At 58.0% G+C, this 11,850-nt stretch overlaps 5 protein-coding genes across 5 annotated transcripts; 4 read left to right on the top strand and 1 right to left on the bottom strand.

Moving 5' to 3' along the window:
- Positions 1-17: 17 nt before the first annotated feature.
- Positions 18-869, top strand: SPRG_12795 (hypothetical protein; the record flags this gene model as incomplete). The annotated part of the gene is made up of 1 exon (XM_012351578.1): positions 18-869. The coding sequence occupies one exon, from the start codon at positions 18-20 to the stop codon at positions 792-794; it is 777 nt and encodes a 258-aa protein (XP_012206968.1). The 3' UTR covers positions 795-869.
- A 961-nt stretch (positions 870-1,830) lies between these two features.
- On the top strand, positions 1,831-3,279 carry SPRG_12794 (hypothetical protein; the record flags this gene model as incomplete). The annotated part of the gene is made up of 1 exon (XM_012351577.1): positions 1,831-3,279. One exon carries the CDS (start codon positions 1,831-1,833, stop codon positions 3,277-3,279), a length of 1,449 nt encoding a protein of 482 aa, XP_012206967.1.
- A 1,383-nt stretch (positions 3,280-4,662) lies between these two features.
- On the top strand, positions 4,663-5,448 carry SPRG_12793 (hypothetical protein). The gene is made up of 3 exons (XM_012351576.1): positions 4,663-4,936; positions 4,982-5,132; positions 5,194-5,448. The coding sequence occupies exons 1-3, from the start codon at positions 4,696-4,698 to the stop codon at positions 5,432-5,434; spliced, it is 633 nt and encodes a 210-aa protein (XP_012206966.1). The 5' UTR covers positions 4,663-4,695; the 3' UTR covers positions 5,435-5,448.
- A 416-nt stretch (positions 5,449-5,864) lies between these two features.
- SPRG_12792 (hypothetical protein) lies at positions 5,865-6,731 on the bottom strand (the record flags this gene model as incomplete). The annotated part of the gene is made up of 1 exon (XM_012351575.1): positions 5,865-6,731. One exon carries the CDS (start codon positions 6,729-6,731, stop codon positions 5,865-5,867), a length of 867 nt encoding a protein of 288 aa, XP_012206965.1.
- A 3,049-nt stretch (positions 6,732-9,780) lies between these two features.
- SPRG_12791 (hypothetical protein) lies at positions 9,781-11,526 on the top strand. Its single transcript, XM_012351574.1, has one exon. It carries the CDS (start codon positions 9,800-9,802, stop codon positions 11,417-11,419), a length of 1,620 nt encoding a protein of 539 aa, XP_012206964.1. The 5' UTR covers positions 9,781-9,799; the 3' UTR covers positions 11,420-11,526.
- Positions 11,527-11,850: the final 324 nt, after the last annotated feature.

Genomic DNA, 11,850 nt, shown 5'->3' with positions numbered 1-11,850 from the left:
GTCGGATATCATTTTTGATGGACGACAACTTCAAGTCGATTGTGAACGCGGTCAAGTGGGGCCGCAACGTGTACGACTCGGTCTCCAAGTTTCTCCAGTTTCAGCTGACCGTCACGCTGACCGCGATTACGCTCTGTGTGCTCGGCGCCATCTTTCTCGAAGAGACGCCGCTAAGCGCCGTCCAGCTGCTCTGGGTCAACCTCATCATGAACACGTTTGCATCCCTTGCGCTCGCGACCGACACACCGTCGAACGCTGTCCTCGACCGCAAGCCATACCCGCGCACCAAGCCGCTCATCTCCAAGAAGATGACCAAGCACATCCTCGGGCACCTCGTGGTGCAGCTGGCGATTTTGCTGACGTTGACGCTCGAGGGCGAAAAACTGCTGCAGATCCCGTCTGGTCGCAAGTATGAAACCGAGGACCCGAGCCAGCCCTCGGTGCACTACACGGTCGTCTTCAACACGTTTGTGTTTCTCCAGCTCTTCAACGAAATCAACGCGCGCGTGATCCACGACGAGAAGCGCGTCGTGCTCCGGGGCCTCTTGACCAACCGCTTGTATGCGTCCATCTCGGTCCTTCAAGTCGTGCTGCAAGTCATTTTTGTCCAGTTTGGCGGCAACGCGTTCGACTGCGCGCCGCTGAGCGCGACGCAGTGGGCGGTCTGCATTGGTCTCGGCGCGCTGAGCTTGCCCGTTGGCTGGAGCTTGCGCCGGATCCACTCGCACCATTTGCCCCAGTGGTTTGCACTCTTCCGCCGCGCCCACCCGCACTCGTACCTTCGGTTCCGCTAGGCTCCATGCCACCCTCCCTTTCTGTTTTCATGCTTGTTTCGACAATAGTGTGTTAAATAAAAAATTTGCCACAAAATAGTTTATTTTTTGCTGTCGAGGTTCTATGTGACAATCAGTGGATATAGTGTTGCGGAAATGGGTGCAACGCGAGCGCGTATGGACGGTTTGTTAGCCACCTACATGTACACAATACCGGAAACGTACAACAACGAGGTCGTATTATGGCCTTGGGAACAAGATAACACCGAGGACCGATATCAACTGTTTCTCGACCTTTGATAGCACGAGCGCAGTGGTGTGGGGCCAGTCGATGAGATGGCTGCGAGATGCACGAGGTGCGTTCTGATTGGCTCGTAAAACCGAAACCGTCGGTCCACCAGAACAGACGGTGGAGCTTTTGTGCAGAATAGACATTGTGTACAACCAGGGCGTAAGCGTGACATGTCGGGCATCCCATGTCAGATACATAGTGTATCTTCTGGAACAACTGCATCGTTGATGACATGACAGCCGATGATCACGAGCGAGCTCGGTGGCTTGCAAGAAATGACACCACCTTGACGACAATGCCATCCCAGTACGCATCAAACAACGTTACCGGGTATCGGAAAGGAGCCGGAAAAGGCAATCCCAACTCTGTCTCTCTTCAACGTGTCCCTACATTTCGCGTCCTCGGTGGTGACAATTGACGAGCACTTGCAGCACAGCAGGTCGACCGCCAAGATTCCCGCGCTATGCCACCGACAGATTTGGCCAGTACTTGCGCACCCACCGAATCCAGTCTCGTGCAACTTGACTTCAACTCGCACCGGGATGCGCTGGCTTGTTGCGGTATCGCACACAAGCGTATACCTAGATTCGGTCTTTCCGTATCACTCGATGGTTTGTACGGGGCTCGTATCCAACGAATCTCTTGAATACAAGGTGATCTTGTCGCCCCTCGTCCTCAGACCCCGTCGCCACGCACGTGCGATGCTCGATCCAAACGTGTCTCCTCCGTTATTCGCCAGTTTTCATTTGCACCTTCCAAGCACACATGACGACGACGACGACACCAAAGGACAGCGAACCCTACGCGTCGTTGACCGAGGCACCACCCGTGGCGCGGTCGTCGCGGCTTCTTTTCGGCGTTTTCCACTCGTGTGCCGCGCTCGCCGCACTCTACTGCTTCCTCTTTGCCATCAAGCTCCTCGGCGACTCGCTCTCGCTGCTCTTTGGCTGCAACACAAAGGCGGCCTTTGGTTTTGCCGACAACGCGATCGTCGGGCTCATGGTTGGCATGGTGTTTACGGCCGTTTTGCAGTCGTCCAGTACCGTGACGTCGATCACAGTCGCGCTCGTCGGTGCCGGTGGCCTCAGCGTCCGGCAGTCGGTGCCCATCACCATGGGCGCCAACATTGGCACGTGCCTCACGTCCACGATCGTCGCCTTTGCCCAAGTCGGCGACCGAGCGCAGTTTGAATTGGCGTTGGCCGCCGGCACGATCCACGATTTCTACAACATTTGCACGGTCCTCGTCCTCTTTCCCGTCGAAATGCTTCTGCATCCGCTCGAGCACCTTGCCATTGCCATGACGGGCGGCGATGCTGGCACTTTCTTCTCGTCGCCCATCGATGCGGTCATCCACCCACTCTACAAGCAGCTGCTAGCGGTTGATAAAAAGACGATCGAAGGCGTCACGGCTGGGACGATCGCGTGCAACGACGCGTCGTTTCTCAAAGGCGGTGTGTTCTATGCTGCGTATATCGACGGGGCGCTCTCGAGTGCTGCGATTGGTGGCATTTGCCTCGGGATCGGTCTCGTGCTGCTGATTGGGTCGCTGCTCGTGCTCGTCAAGACGCTGCAAGCGCTCCTGCGCGGGTCGGCCCAAGCCATCATCCAGCGCGTCCTCAACTGGAACGGCTACCTCAACATTGGCATCGGTGCGCTCATCACCTTTTGCGTCCAGTCGTCGTCGATCGTGACGTCGACCTTGACGCCGATGGCCGGCCTCGGTGTCATTTCGCTCGAACAAATGTACCCGCTCGTGATTGGCGCCAACCTCGGCACGACGGTCACAGCGTTACTGGCGTCGCTCGTGACAGGGTCACCGGACGCGGTCGCCGTCGCGCTGACCCATTTTTGGTTCAACGTCTTTGGCATGCTGCTCTTTTACCCGCTTCCGATCATGCGGACGCCCATCTTTGCGGCGGCGCGGGCGTTAGGGTACGCGAGTGCGCGGTTTCCGCTGGTCGCGGCGTACTTTCTCGGTGGCCTCTTTGTACTGGTGCCTGCGATCGCGCTGGGTCTGACGTTCTTGTACAATGGATCGCTCGGTATGGTGGTCGCGGCGATCGGTCTCTCGGTGTTGTTGGTCGTCTCGGGGGCGTCGGGTGTCTACTGGTATGTGCGCAAGGACGGCCGTGCGCGCTGGCTGGCGTTTCTGGACGAGAAAAGCAAGCTCCAAGACGAGAAACTCGCGCGCCAAACGAGTGACGATGTCTAGTGCGATCGATCGGTGTCTCTATGAATACATATATACGAGTCGTTGGGATGGTGCACACAGATCTCTGGACGATTGTGTCGATGCCGGCGACGGGTTACAGTATCCCAAGAGAAGTCGCATCCGACGAGGTGCTCGTGTCGTTTTAGGACTAGCAGCTAGACCCCAACTCGGATTCAGACATCACTGACGTTGCCGATCGTCGACAATACTCGACCTTGAACGTTCTCGTGTGCGCATGTCCTCGACCGTCGAACAGAGAGCTGCTTTTCAAAAAGATCGCTGATGGTCATGATGTCGGTAGCGCTGTAGGCGAGTTGCTCGCTATTCACGGAGGTTTTTGGCAGTCGCGCCACCCGTAGTATGCGGGGTTCAGGAATTCACCTTTGAGTGTGCGGTTGACGTGCTTTGTATCTATCAAGCGTACACGGTCGTGAAATGCACTGGTGCGATTGCCTCTTACCACAGCCTCGATGTGTTGGACAGTGGCGCGCTTAATGGTCGGCTGGATCTTGGCGGCATACTCAAAGAGCTCGAGCTCGAGCTTGTAGGTTGTCGCCGCGGCTGCACACTGACGCGGGACGGTCTTCCACGTGAATGTACACTAGGTAATAAAGTTGGTGCTGCCCAAATCAACGAAGTACTAGTACTCGGATTGCGTCTTGGAGACACGCGACATGACGTAGATTCAAAGAGTCCGGCGTGTCCATGCCCATGTTTTCCTTGACGCCAATCGCAGACGCATTGTACGCGGGCTGAATGCGCTAAACTTCGATATGATCTCGGAGAAGCGAAAAGAGCGCTGGGACGTTGACCTCCGTAGTTGCTTGGCCTGCGCTTGTCCTCGACTTGGTGCGGCTGCCAAGCTCGACGACCACGATAGCCGTCATCGCGGCTGGCAACGGTAGGACGGGTCGCGGGCGTGACCGGACCATCGCCTCCTGGATGTCAATTTGTGTGACAACGCCGTTTGACTGCTAATTTATGCCCCCTGTTTGTTCTTATTGCGAAAGAAAACTGATTTTGAGCGCGGTCTCGTCCATCTCATAGAGGCTCGATCGACCCGACTCAAAAAGGTGTTGCAAAAAGTGGTCAGAGCCTAGGAGGACCACACCACATCCCTACGTACTAGTAGCCTCGTCGCCGACGAATTCGAGTCTACTTGACGCCGTCATGGATCAGATACCTGCTCGTCGGAGCAGTGAAACAACATCCATTTTTAGCCTGACGGATTGATGACTACAGGCACCATCCCGAAGACAAGAACGTGATTGGCGATCGGTCGTCGTCGTCGTGGCCATGATTGGTTCGGTTCAACGCCGTTTCTGAACAGCATGCTCCAGCGAAGTCCAGTAGCGACCAGTCTGTGCATTGCATGGAGCTCGCAATCGCCTGCCATTTTTGCTTTCACCGCGCGAGATGGTTGTGGTGCCGGACCGTCTCAACCGAGCGCTCTACGACGGCAACCTATCGCTGTGGTGGCTTCTCAGCGCCGTGCTCTCGCTTTGGTTCACGGCCTACTGCGGTCTCGGCATCCTCTTTGGCGCACTCGCACCGCCGACGCCCGCCCCCGTCGGCCCGGCGTTCGCACTGCATCTGGTGACATGCAGTTTGATTTCGTGGATTTGCATTTGGAACCTCTTCCACACGCCGTCCCACGGTACCGAAGATGCTTCTCGTACGACACAACCTCCAGCATGGTTAGGTCCGCGCTATCGCAGTGTGCACAAGGTCCTTGGACGGGCAGCCATGCTCTCGGGCGGGATTTCAACATTGGCGGGGTTTTACACGGCATGGGTCGAGCGCTACAACCCCAACAACATGGGCTTTAGCATTGGAATTTCCATTGGCGGCGCGTACGACACATTGATTTCTTTTGATACATGTTGTCTGTGAGCTGATGACGCGCGTGCGTAGACTGCAGCTGGGCGCGCAGGCACTGGGCTGGTACTTTGTCCGGCGCAACGACATTCCCAAGCACCAACTCTTCATGTCGGTCGTCTTCTTCTACGGCTGCTGCATTCCCCTCTGGATGCGCTTTCCGCATTTCGTGCTAAATGTGGCGGTTCCCGACTGGTGGAACGGCGCGGGGGTCGTCGTGGCCGCCATCATTGGACAGCTCGCGCTGGCCGCCCACCGTCGCAAGCGCTTTCTGTGACCATAACACACTCCATAGCACGCGCTTCTTGCAGAAGTTCGGACGATTGTGCCGAATTTAATATGTCTATTATCGGCAAACGGTCGGGACGAGGGAACTGCGCTCTTGGAGTAGGCGCTCGGCCCAGTACACGTGTAGTAACACGCTATGCCAAGAAACAACGTCTATGCACCTTGATTCAGCCTTACACGATCACAGCAGTGCCGTCATTCGATGTAAACCGAGCACCGTCGAGCATCCTGGCCTACTGGACTGCCACGTCAGAAAAAGAAAAAAGTGGTCAAGTGCACCCCGTCCAATCTGACGACGGCGTCATCGCACATGTCTGCCGTGCGACCAACGCGCAGTGTTGTCTAGTGCCACCAAAGAAAGGGAGACAAAACCAACCGCAGTCGTTGAGAAAGAGAGATTAATCCCGCGAGCTACGTGGCTAGTGCTGCTTTGGCGGGACGACACGCAGCACACGCGCACGCGAGAGGTTCACGACGGCCCTGGCGCGGATGACGCGACGAATGTTGCGCAGGACGGTACCCGGGGCAAACCAGAGATGCTGCAAATCGCGCCACTTGCCACTGCCGTTGACGTCGGGGTCGAAAAACAGAGTTTTACCCGGAATCGGCGAGTTGATGCACGTCATATGCTGCATCGCCGTCGTTCCGGGCGCCGTCGTGCCGTCGTTTGCCTCGTAGTTCTGCTCGACCGTCGTCACGTGAAAAACTCCCGTCAAGCAGACGCGTCGGACGTCGTCGGTGATGTTCTTGGAGCGCGGACCGATCGCGATCGTCTTGAGGTACGTCGCACTGTCAATGGCATAGCCCTTCCTCTCGAGAAACTCTCGGAGCTTTGTCAAGAGACCCGCCGGCACCGGAGCTCCTTGCGGCACGTTCTTCGACGCTAGAAACGCATCCACCTCGTGGTCCATCCAGCGCTTCTCGAGAGCGAGACACGACGCGGCGGCCTCGGACACCATGACGAAGCAGTCGTTGCGCTCCGTTGCATGTGCAGCACCCATCGGTTTTGGCAGCTTCTTCGCCTTGCCACCGTCTTGCTGTGGCAGCACGTTGAGAAGCGCACCGACGGCAGCACCGTCGTGTAAGAGCTCACGTTGGCAGCGACGTTGTGGCTCGTGCTCGTCGTCGCAGAGCAGTGCTCGTGGCTCGGGGGCGCGACGTGCTGGTCGATCTCGATGGTAGTGGCGGCGGCTGAGCGTGACGGGTTGTTCCTTAATGGCGGCGTACGCTGTCGCCTTCTTCGTAAAGCGGCGGTCGTGCTTCGTCGTCGCTGTCGCAGCCCGCATGACGTCGATTGTTGCTTCTTGTGGCCGAAATCCCGTTTTTCGAAGCCGTGTTCGAAAAACAAGATCTTCAAAACTTATATTCTGAAACGACTCGTGACTTGACCATTGTATCAAACCAACCTCCATCAATGCATAGATACGTTTCTATGAATGTTCCCACTTTGCCGTCCGCGCCAACACCGGCGCTCGCTCTTGCTGCAACGACGACGGCAGCCTTGCGGCGACACAGACAAGCCTCCTAGGGTGCTCCATACCCATTATAGGTGCGTCTCTCGCCGGTGCCGTCGCGTCGTGGTGACGATGCGAGTTGCTTCCGCCGCCCTTGGCGTCCACCTGGCCGCCCGCTCTTGCTGCAACGACGACGGCAGCCTTGCGGCGACACAGACAAGCCTCCTAGGGTGCTCCATACCCATTATAGGTGCGTCTCTCGCCGGTGCCGTCGCGTCGTGGTGACGATGCGGGTTGCTTCCGCCGCCCTGCGCGTCCGCCTCACTCCACACTCTATTGATGTGCACTTGTTGATGGCTTTGACATCTTCGAGAATTTGGACTGTGCCAACACTTAATGAATCGGCGCAGGACTTGTATCTTTGCAGAGGCCGACGACTCACTGATATAGGCTGGCGCTCTCGCACAAGACGGGTGTGGTGCGGCTTGATCGCGGCTAGCATTATTGATCACGCTGCGTCCGTGCTATCGCTGGTGAAGCAACCGTCGGTGCGTCGCCGACACCCTGCATGTCGACGAAGTTGCAGAGGCTTTCGGATGTGCGGGCAAGACATCGTCGAGGGGCCGATTGCCGATGATCGCAGGCGCGGCAAGCGGAAGGACTGTTGGCAGCATCTGCGTCACTAGGTGGTACGTCGTCGCCACGGTGACCGAGTCGTCTTGCTCACGCAGGAGCTTGGAATGGACTTCACCACCTATATGTGTGATTGCATAATGATCTCCTCGTGCTTGTCACGGAAATGGGCCAAAGAGGCTATGGAAGCGCATGCTTCTAGAGTGCGCACTTGATTAGGCGTATGCACAACCTGTCATATCTCTATGTAGCCCTGTCCGTGACTGCTTTCGCTTCCCCACATCGCGCGCTTCGCTCAAAATGACGTGGCAAGCTCTGAGGCAAGCCATTGATGTGGCGCCACTTCCAAGCTGGGCCGCTCCCACGTCTTTTAAAGCCACAACGTTTGACACGATACCATGGGGCAGCCGCTTCCGACATCGCCCGCAAGTTGGACAACACTTGGCTTTCCAAGAAGCCCAAGGTGGCGGCCGATGGCCCCGCAAACCTCCTGCCAGTGATCAGACGCGGGCGAGAGCTGTCGGGAGGTCGCAAAGGGTGCTTGGAATCCAGGCACGCTCGGGCAAGGTCGAGCTGTTCGAAAGCGCTTCAATGACGTCGATGAGATTCTTGACGAACGGCCCAAAGAGCACGCACCGCCGCCGACGCGACGACGACCAGCAAGTTGTTTTCGAAGTCGAGCTCGCGCACAAGCAGCGTCTTGCACAGCTCCGCGAAGAAAAAGTTGTCGACCGACGCCATCCACACGGACCATCCTCGTCTTGTGTGTTGAGAGTGCCTGGACGGTCGTCAAGAGGCACCCTCCACATCCATCACCTTGGTGGCAGGTCGCAGTGCCACGGACGAGACACAGGCAGTAGCGCCCACGACGAAGCGCGTGGTCCTTTGCGACACCAAGACCTTGGAGTTCTTGGCGTTCTCGCACGCAGAAAGCTGTGGCGTCACAAGCGCGGCGCTTGTAGCAGCAGTAGCTATCGTCATCGTCATCGCCGTCCCTATGCAAAGACACGCCGGGCCGATTCTCGAGCAGCATACTTTATATGGCCAAGAGCAGTGACGAGCACGGCTTTTTTTCTCGTCGAGTCCTGGTCTCGCGAAACCTGGTCGTTCTTGTCGTCGTGAATCTCGACTGGCGGCTCTCGCACTGGCCGCCACTCACGTCGTGTCTCTGTAAGGACATCCGTGGCGACGTCGACAGGCGCTGACGTGGCGCACCAATGTGATGTGCTTTTTTTCATTCCAGTAGTGCCACATGGCATTACGCACCTCGTTTTGATTGGCCACGTGGTCCGGTTTCCAGGGAAAGCACCTCCAGTCCTGTCCTGTCCAGCGACTTTGCCCTCTTGAAAAGGCAAAGTCGGTGGTCTCTTGTCATGGCAGTAATAGCTCGATCAAAGGACCGCGCTGTCGTCACTGGCTTTCAAATTGCAATTTGCACATCGTTAATTTAGCACGATCGACGACTACTACCGTGAGCTCGGTAACGAAGGAAAGAAAGGATGTCGCGATTGTACCGTGTATAGGCCTGTCGATCGTGGGGTAGAAATGACACTTGGTGTCCAGCACGTCGCAGGCGTCACCACAAAGGAAGCATGCTGATTGGCTCCAATTCGAGAAACCCCCTGGCTAATCGCACCCAAGTGTGCGTCACAGAAAAAGGGGCGGGCTGACTCGGTCGACTGACTCCCGTCCTCTCCCGTCCCTTTTCGCCCGCGACCCCGCCCTATCGCTGCTCTGTCGAGAGCCCGGACCAGTGGATACATTGTAGAGGCGATGCCATAGCGTCCTGGAGAGCATCGCGGGCGGCGCCAATGTTGCCGGCAGCACGACGCGCCCGCCGGTTCGCGCCGCGTTGGACAGTGCCACGTCATCCCCACCGCGTGTCAATTGGTCAGCGCCAAAATCCATTGAAATAATGAAAGAGTGGGCCCATATTACGCCCATTGAACCGTTGATCCGCATCCGAGGCGTTCTCGGCACGACCGCGCCGTCCAAGGCTATTTACATGCATCTACTACCTCTCACGACGGGTCTTTTGCAGGACTATCGTCGGCATCGACCGCTTCCATCGCCGTCTCGACGTGTGCATTGGGACGAGTAAAATGAGCCGTCAAAATGGCGTGTTTCTAGACATCCAGTTAAGTGCGTTCGTCGAACGTTCCGCCACGTCACGGGCGGTGTCGAATCCGCACTTTATCGGGATGGTAAGTAACCGCAGCCACTTCGTGGGGACGGTGGCATTTGCACATTTCGAGCCGCCAGCCACGATGAGCTCGACGACGGAGGCCAACATTGGCTTGATGAACTCGCTCCTGGGCTACGACGTGGTCGTCGTCTGCTGCTCGACGCCCTTCCAGGCCGCGTACTGGCAGAAGCGCCTCACGGCCACGCGTGGCACCATCTCGCCGCTCGACATGAAGGTCATTACTGTCCACGAAGACTGGGTCGGCGGCGCCGGCAACGGCTTGGGCACGCTCTACGCCTACCAAAAGGCCGTCGCCGAGGGCAAGGCCTTGTATGGCCCAGCCTTCGATCTCACCGAAGAGCTCAAGGCGGGCCGCATCTCGATTGCGCTCTACCATACGGCGGGCAAGGGCACGCGCCTCGCGCCGCTGCCCGGCTCGGAAAATAACAACAAGCCGGGCGTGAAGCTGCCAGCGATGCTCAAGATTGACGACACGTATGTGCCCATGACGATCCTCGAGGCCGTCATCAAGCAAACGGGCGTCTACGCCGCGTCGCGCCGCGGCCGTCTCTCGGTGTTTTGGGGCGACCAGGTCTTTATTCCGAGCGCCGCCGTCCACTACACGCCTGTGCACCACATTGACATTCTTGCGACGCTCGCGCCAATGCCGAGTGCGCAAGAGTGGCACGACAAGGGCCTCGAAAAGTATGGCCTCATCGCCGTCAACGCCGACAACCAAGCCGCGCAGGTCGACAAGGTGAGCCACGCGACCGCGCTGCGTCTCCTCGCCGACTTTGGCCACCTCAAGAGCGTGGGCACGAGCCTTGGCAGCTTCAGCGTCGACCACGACATGCTCGTGGGCCTCCTGGACGAGTTTGCGCAAGAACTCTCGCAGAAGGAAGGCAAGCTGGACACGGACCCGCACTTCTGGATGCCGTTTACGCTGCCGCTCACGGCGTACGTCGAGGTCATGGCGCAGAAGGGCACGTCGGCGGCGTTCTCCCGTCGCCACTATGAGCGCATGCAGTCGATGCTGCAGCGCTTTTACACGTCGCGCCGCGAGAAGCTCGGGCTCTTTGGCTGCATCGATGTCGGCAGCGCGGCCTACTGGTGGGACTATGGCCAGCTCAAGCTGTACCTCAAGAACAACTGCCTCGTGACCGAAAGCACGACCGAGGCCTCGTGCCTCCGCAGCTTCCTCGGTATCCAAGACCCGCTGCAGTGGAGCGATGTCGGGTCGAGTGTCTCGACCGACCATGTCGCCGTGCTCGGCTCCAAGGTCTCGACCGGCCGCATTGTGCGCAGTGTCCTCAGCGGTGTCGCGACGGGAGCCGTCGACGTCGAAGACTCGATCTTGATCAACGTCACGGCGCATTCGATCAAGGCCAAGCGCTGCGTCCTCTACAACGTGACGAGCGAAGACGTCAACGGCCTCGAGCTCGAGGACGGCACGGTGCTCGTCGGCGTCCTGCTGCCCAACGGCGACCGGCTCGTCGTCGAGTCGCACTTGAGTATTTGCGGCGGCGACGCGTGGAAGACGACGCTCGACAAGAACGTGCACTCGTTTGAGCAGATTTACGTGCTCAACGAAGAAGCCGACGTGGCCGAGATTGAAAAGCTCTGCCAAGACGAGCACCTCCGCATCCGCGAGCTCCTGCACCCGACGACAACCAACCCCACCAACGGCAGCACGGCGTATTAGGAACCGACTCCGCCTCGTCATCGCACGAGGATCTCGTATATACATACAGCAGTAGTAATTAGAATATATTCCCGACGATATCCAATAGGGCCTCTTGGCACCATGCAAGCAACGACAAAGCGCTCCGTGACCGGCGTGGCGATTGCGTGACCGGCTTGTCGAGCGCCAAGCGCTTGAAGCAGTGCTCGAGCGACACGACGTCGTAAAAGTGGAGGCCACGAATGCTCTGGACGACGAGCCAGGCCATGCCGGCGCGGACCGTCTCGATCGTGTCCTGCATCAACGGCGCCACCTAGCCACGGGACATGATTTTTTCTCGCAATTTCCAAGCTTTTGTTTTCATGATTATTCTCCACAAGGCGAGAGGCGCATCGCGGCCTGTGGCAAGGGAGCGCGCTGCGTAGCACATCAAATGAGGCGGCCACAAGGGT

This window comes from Saprolegnia parasitica (assembly GCF_000151545.1).
Source record: "Saprolegnia parasitica CBS 223.65 unplaced genomic scaffold supercont2.82, whole genome shotgun sequence".
Lineage (NCBI taxonomy): Eukaryota > Oomycota > Saprolegniomycetes > Saprolegniales > Saprolegniaceae > Saprolegnia > Saprolegnia parasitica.
This window is presented reverse-complemented; position numbering and strand designations above follow the sequence as displayed.

Bases quoted from the DNA above. Each gene is read 5' to 3' on its own strand.
- SPRG_12793 (XM_012351576.1), top strand. From the start codon at position 4,696: ATGGTTGTGGTGCCGGACCGTCTCAACCGAGCGCTCTACGACGGCAAC. The intron at 4,937-4,981 runs GTACCGAAGATG...CAGCATGGTTAG, and splicing joins CTTCCACACGCCGTCCCACG to GTCCGCGCTATCGCAGTGTG. The intron at 5,133-5,193 runs GTACGACACATT...GCGCGTGCGTAG, and splicing joins GGAATTTCCATTGGCGGCGC to ACTGCAGCTGGGCGCGCAGG.
- SPRG_12791 (XM_012351574.1), top strand. From the start codon at position 9,800: ATGAGCTCGACGACGGAGGCCAACATTGGCTTGATGAACTCGCTCCTG.